The sequence below is a fragment of the Plecotus auritus genome, assembly GCF_963455305.1.
Source record: "Plecotus auritus genome assembly, chromosome: 3".
NCBI lineage: Eukaryota > Metazoa > Chordata > Mammalia > Chiroptera > Vespertilionidae > Plecotus > Plecotus auritus.
In genome coordinates, this window is record NC_137772.1 from 151996135 (window position 1) to 152002971 (window position 6837).

A 6837-nucleotide genomic window follows, 5' to 3' on the forward strand; every position below is an offset into this window, starting at 1 on the left:
TAAAATCTAATCATAAAATCCTACATAATAAAAGGCAAATATGCAAATTGTCCCCTCGACCGGGAGTTCAACAGGGCATTCAACCAGGGGGTGGGGCCAGCTGGCCAACCACCCTGGCCCCTCCCCCCAGCCGGCCGGACCCCACCCATGCACGAATTCGTGCACCAGGCCTCTAGTAATAATATAATTAGATCAGGGGTCCTCAAACTACGGCCCGTGGGCCACATGCGGCCCACCGAGGACATTTATCCAGCCCGTCGGGTGCCGCTGCCTGTCCTGCTTAGCAGCCGACTCGTCCTGGGCCTGCAGTGCGTATAGGAATTTGTTCATAGTTTTTTTTTTTTAAAACTATAGTCCGGCCCTCCAACAGTCTGAGGGACAGTGAACTGGCCCCCTGTTTAAAAAGTTTGAGGACCCCTGAATTAGATGATGCTTTGAAAGAGAATTGCACATAACCTTGATACTGAAATAATGCCTTTTTGGATTATGTAGTTGTTGGGGGTTCTGTAAAAACATACTACATCAAGTTCCCTTCACTAACTAACCCTAACTACTCTAACATACCCTTAGGATACTCTCTGGAGGAAAGGAGGTCCACATGCATTTTTAACTTTTAATAAAATGTGTGCGCATGAACACACACTCACCATCTATCCTGAGGGATCTGGAGGACTTTGCAATGCCCTATTTTGTATTCCTCTTTACTTTGTGGCCTAGCAAAGCATCAAGACCATACTTAGATGCTCAATAAATATTCCTCAAATCATAGCACACACATCTTTAAGAAAATTAAACAGTGCAAAAAGACTTGTGACGGAGAGTCCTCTGCCCATCTTCTCCTCAATCCCCAAATTTAATTTTCTTAGCTTCTTAGTCAGTTGCTTTCATATCTAATTCTAGAGGCCTGGTGCACGGATTAGTGCACCAGTGGAATCCCTTAGCCTGGCCTGAGCCCTCTTACAATCGGGACCACTTGGGGGATGTTGGACTGCCAATTTCGGCCCGATCCCCACAGGCCCGGCTGAGGGACCCCACCAGTGCACAAATCCGTGCACCAGGCTGGTTTCGGCCCAATCCCCGCAAACCAAGCCGAGGGAACTCTCTAATATATATATCCCTAATATGCAAATAGACTGAACAGACGAACAACCAAACAACCAGTCACTATGACGTGCGCTGACCACCGGGGGAGGTGTACAGAACATGGTGGGCATTGGCCACGGTGGGATGCTGGAGCAGGTGAGCAGGAGCGCCATACCAAGCCAGAGCACCAGTTGCTGTCATCAGAGTGAGCCTCTGGTGGTTACAGAAAATTATTTGCTCCCACATGCCGCAGTCCTGCCCATCGCTCACACCTGCTGCTGTCGCTGGCCCCACTTGCACCTACTGCCAGCATCTGCTGCCGGCCCAGATCGCTCAGTACCATCAGCAGGTGCGAGTGGCAGCTGCCAGCTCCAATCGCCCCTCAGGGCTTCTCCACCTCCCCCTGCTCCTGAGGGGTGATCGGGGCAGCAGCCACAGCTCACACCCGCTGCCAGCGCCAGCCCCACTCGCACCTGCAGCCAGCATCTGAGCCACCACTTGTACCTGCTGCCAGGTCCCAGGGCCGGTCCCGATCGTTCAGCGCCGTCAGCGGGTGCGAGCGGCGGCTGCCGTCCCCGATCACCCCTGAGGGCTTCTCCACCTCCCCCTGCTCCTGAGGGGTGACTGGGGCAGCAGCCGCCACTTGCATCCCCTGATGGCGCTGGCCCTGCTTGCACCCGCTTCTGGCGCCGGCCCCAATCGCTCCACGCCATCAGCGGGTGTGAGTGGGGCCAGCGCAGTCAGCATGTAGGAATGGCGGCGGCGGGAGCAGGGCTGGCGGCCGACAAGGGACCGGGGGCCGCAGCAGGAAGAGACGGGCGGAGGCATGGAGGATGGGCCAAGACCCGCCCCTGTGCCCACCGCAGCCTCGCAGCCCACAGTTCTTTTCAAGGTGCACGAATTCCTGCACTGGGCCCCTAGTATGTATATAAGATCTTTAGTTAATCTCTTCCTGCCCTCCCCCCATCCCCCTTCTCTCTGAGATTCATCAGTCTGTTCCATGTTTCCATGCCTGTGCATTGAGTGTCTGCCCCCTTGTGGTCAGTGCGCATCATAGCTACCGGTCGAACAGTCGAATGGTCAAACGGTCGCTTAGGCTTTTATATATATAGATGTGCATACTACTATTACTTGAGATATTAACTTCTTACCACAACATTAATAGCTAACATTTATAGTGTTACTAAATGCCAGGCACAGAATTTTGTACACATTATCTCATTTAATCTTCACAACAACTGAACTTTGTATACATTATCTTATTTAATCTTCATTTTAGTCTGGAAAACTGTGACAAGTTCAGTAATTTGCCCAGGATCACAGCTAGTAAATGACGAACCTAGGATCTGAACCCAAGCAGCCCAACATCGGCCCTCACACTTTTAACCTATCTGCTCTTATATCTACCCACTTCAGAGTCAAATTTTAAATACTTCTGGAATAATTCTCTCAAATTAAATAAAAATAGTGAGCAAAATAAAACAAAATATTCAACATAATAAAATGGCATTTTTCACAACTAAATATAATTTTTTGGTTCTACAGGTCAGTAATTTTCAACTTTGGCTTTGCCACAATCCCATGAGGTAACCAATTAGTTGCATTTTCATTTTATATATACTGACTCAGTGGTTACTATGCTTAAGGTGTAATATTTATAAATCTAAATTGTAATTTTATGACCTATAACCTTTCTGCTGCAAAATAAAAGGTATGAGATCCTAAAGATTAGCAGAAAGATACATTTTGAAGGGAAAGAGTGTGCCAGTAACCTATCAGAAGGAGAAACACAATTTTCAAAGTAATTTTATATCTGCTTTCTGAAAGCAAATGAGTTATTTTTTGTGACTGTAAACATGTGTATCTCTAACTACACAATAGGGGGAAAAAATAGTAATGGAAAAGACAAAATTACTTTTACTAAAGAAAAGCGTCAAAAAATAGATTTTATAAAATACTAGAGACCCAGTGCACTAAATTCATGCACTGGTAAGGTCCCTAGCAGCTGCCAGCTGCTGCCTGGTACTCCCTTCCTTCCCCTGGCAGCCGCCAGCCAGGGCCTCCCTCCCTTCCCCTGGTCAGCCCGCCCCCTGGTCAAACTCCTAGAAGAACTCCAGGTCAAGGGAACAATTTGCATGCTACACTTTTATTATATAGGATGTGAAGACAAGAAATGTAGTAGTACTTTGGTTTAATATTCTAAACAACAAAAAATGAGACATGGATATGAACAAAATTAATGTGAAACAAACAAAACAAAAAAAATGTGACCATTAAGAAAATGAGAAACTAGAGAGAAGGCAAATTGAGGGGGGAAATGAAGCAAGCAAGAGATGAAAGCCCTAGATAATCTCGGCAATCCAGTTCAAAGCTCAGATCTTGCTGAAATAGCCCCTATAATAATGCTCTGATAGAAGAGAGTATTGTGGCCTCATTCTAGGAAAGAACTAAGACGACTTCCTGAGGATGTACTAGTGGGTGAAATAGATGACTGGTAATAGCAAGTCAGCTGAACCTGTAGACCAACATATTATGGCTTCTATCTCTCCACTGAAGTCTTTCTTCTAACCATTCTAGATGACAGAAATCTGACACTCCTTATCGGTTACACTACTCAGTTCAGCACTTATTTGGATTCTGTTAAGTGTTTCATATGCATATATCTTCCCAACTAGATCATTAACTTCTGGAGAGCAGAAGCTACTCCATTTATTTTAGTTTCACCCATATAACCCAGCACAGTGCTATGCATCTAGTAAAGAGATGCTCAAGCCTATGAATCTTGAAAAATCACAACATACAATCAGACCATTAGAGTTTGAGGAAATCTTAAGAGACTTATGTAGTCTGGACTCTGTATCTTAAAAGCACAGACACTAAAAGTAGTTAAATATCCACTAGCCTCAAGTCAGAGCTGGGATTAGCACCCTAATCCCCTGATAATCAGTTCATCCTTTCCCAAATAGTCTCTAATTTCCTCCATTATAAAATAAATAATCACCTATTTAATCAGAAAACAAAGTAATAGACCAGTATTCACTGTATGTCAAGACCTTTAGTAGATTTAATTGGCAGCCTATGTGCCTAAGTCTCTGAAGACTGCTTTATACACATTATTCTATTTTATACTCACAAGAACTCTGATAGGTGTTATTAACCTAATTTTTAAAATGCAGGAAAAGTGCCCAACCAGCGTGGCTCAGTGGTTGAGCATCTCCCTATGAACCAGGAGGTCACGGTTGGATTCCCGGTCAGGGCACATGTCCAGATATCAGGCTCAATCCCCAGTGGGGGGCGTGCAGGAGGCAGCCAATCAATGATTCTCTCTCATCATTGATGTTTCCATCTCTCTCTCCCTCTCCCTTCCTCTCTGAAATCAATTTAAAAAAAAAAAAATTAAGGGAAGAAATATTCCTTGGCAACATTTTCAATCCATCATCTGGAAACTACTTTGTCTACTTCCTGATTTATTTTCAGGGCCTTGATATATTCTGCAATCCCAGGAAATGTTACCACATTGGTTAAAAAACAAGTAACAAAAACATAAAAAAGGTATAGTCTTACTGTTCAGTTCTATTTGTCAGAAATCCAGAGTAGCCTTCTCTATTGCGACTGACCCAGGTATATTCCTAAGGAAGTGTACCATCTCTTTTTGATTAATCAAAGTAATGAATACGAGCCTAGTTGAGTATTCATATATGACATGGTTAAGTGCTTGTCTTTATTCACATCTTCCTAAATAATATAAGCATCCTACAGATCAAAATCCAGAAATAAAGAAAATTAATCTAATGCAAAGTAGCCAGGTACATACTTCTATGTTCACCCTACTACAACGCAAAGATTATCTTCATCCTTTAACCTCATAAAAACTACAGGGGTTCTTCAGGAAGCTTTGCCGCTGCCCATCCACACATCACGGTGGATCATTAAAAACAAGAATGCATCAAGAACTGCTTCCAGGCCTGAACTAGCACTAGTTCAGCTATGAACTAAGAGGTAAGCAAGTACAGAATGTGGCTGATCCTGGAGCGGGGGCACTGTTTACTTACAGGGGAAGATACTCATGTGATGGGTAACGTGTTGCACTGTCCTCCCCTGGCTCCAAAACAAAAAATAAAAAAAATAAATGGTACTTTGACAAGCTAGTGGGAACGTGGGTCCATTCCCAAAAGTTTTGACCTCCCTTTTTAATTGCTTAAGAACAAATGCTCAAATAGGACATCTGATACAAGGTGTCTGAGGTGCTGCTTATATGAGGTGCTTTGCTTATAGCATAACGTGGAAGGACATCACTTTGTCCAAGAAACTGTTCTTCCTCTATACTCACCCCCCCACACACACACACACACACAGTGAGCTACATGGGAGGAATTGACAGCGTCATTCACTAAGGCGAAGGGAAAGAAGAAATCAAAAGTAGAGGCGCCTCCTCCTCGCCGGAGAAGCTTGGGGCAGGACTGGGGGCTTAAGGTGCGGCTCCAAACCAGCACCAGGCCCCCGCCGCCGGTGCACCGCGAGCAGCGCGGCGACAGAGCACAGCCATCAACATCTCCAGCTCCGTCCTCCAGGCTCAGCCAGGGACAGCGTCCCAGAGCCCGCCCCGGCCGGGCCCGCCCCGCTATCTCCTCCCCCGTTATCCGCCCGCGCTCGGGCCTGGATTAGCCTCCTCAAACTTGGGCACGTTCCACTACCCCACACACGTAGGCCAACGCCCTCCGCGAGTCCGAGGGAGAAACGCCCGGGGGCCTGAGGGCGAGGAATGCGCTCGGCGCGGCTCCTCACCTCTGGGTGGAGAAGAGGCACGCAGCCCGCTTCGGCCTCGTACTCGTCCGGGCCGTCCGCCATCTTGGTGTTAAATCCCTCCGCCCGCTGCATGCCGGGAGAAAGCGTTCACCCTCGCGGGGCTCGGGTGAGGCGGAGGGCGAGCGGCTGGGCGAGCGCGAGCCCGGCCGGCGGCGACGCGACCGCCTGCCTCTCCGGCCCCTGCCCCCGGACGCCCCCTCTGCGCCCGCCCCTCGGAGGGCGCGGGTCCCTGCGCGTGCGCGCGAGCCGGGCCGCCCGAGCGGGAGCGCGCCCTGCTGCACTGCGCGCGGCGGCGGGCGGACGGCTCTGGGCGTGGGCTGAGCTGCTGGGGGCGGGCCCCAGCCCGAGGCGGAGGTGCGCCTCCGGTCGCCCGGAGAAGGCATCTGGAGGGCAACTGAGTCATTAACGTGGGAAACCCGGCTGCAGCGCGGGAGCGGGGACGGCCCTGGAGCCGCGTAGCCGTGGTCGGGGGCCCAGGCAACCGCGGCGGCCCAAGCCCACAGCCCCACTGTCCCGCCCCGGGACCCCTCCTCAGAGACCCCGGCGGAACCGGCACCAGGTTCAAGGCTTGGGAATCTCAGGCTTGAATCCAGACGCTCATCGCTGTGAAGACAAAAACTCACCCCCTTCCTCCACACTTCGTAAAGGTCACCCCGAATGTATGCCCACCTGGGGGCCGCCCGTAAAAACACGAATAATGCTTGAGGCTTCCTCCTAGAGAAGTCTTTTAAAAAGGACCCCAACCTGTCCTCCTGGGGCTTGAATGAACAGTAACCACATAAAAAATGCACGTCCTCTAGGCGCATACAGCTCCATCTACTACATCTTAATGTGAGCCGGGAATTGAGTTCGCTGAAAAGTGAGCCCGGATAACATGCCTAACGCCACTTGTAAACGAATCTTGAGGCCGTATGAGATGGGGAATGTGCTGACGGGACAATTGTAGAA

General features: G+C 48.8%; 1 protein-coding gene across 1 annotated transcript in view; it reads right to left on the reverse strand.

Moving 5' to 3' along the window:
* The window catches only part of ZDHHC17 (zDHHC palmitoyltransferase 17), an 83466-nt gene extending 77321 nt beyond the window's left edge, over positions 1 to 6145 (reverse strand). Inside the window, exon 1 of the mRNA XM_080662462.1 lies at positions 5869 to 6145. Coding sequence (XP_080518588.1) covers positions 5869 to 5961 — 93 coding nt within the window. The 5' untranslated portion in view covers positions 5962 to 6145. The remainder of the gene's footprint in view (positions 1 to 5868) is intronic.
* Between the last annotated feature and the right edge of the window lie 692 nt (positions 6146 to 6837).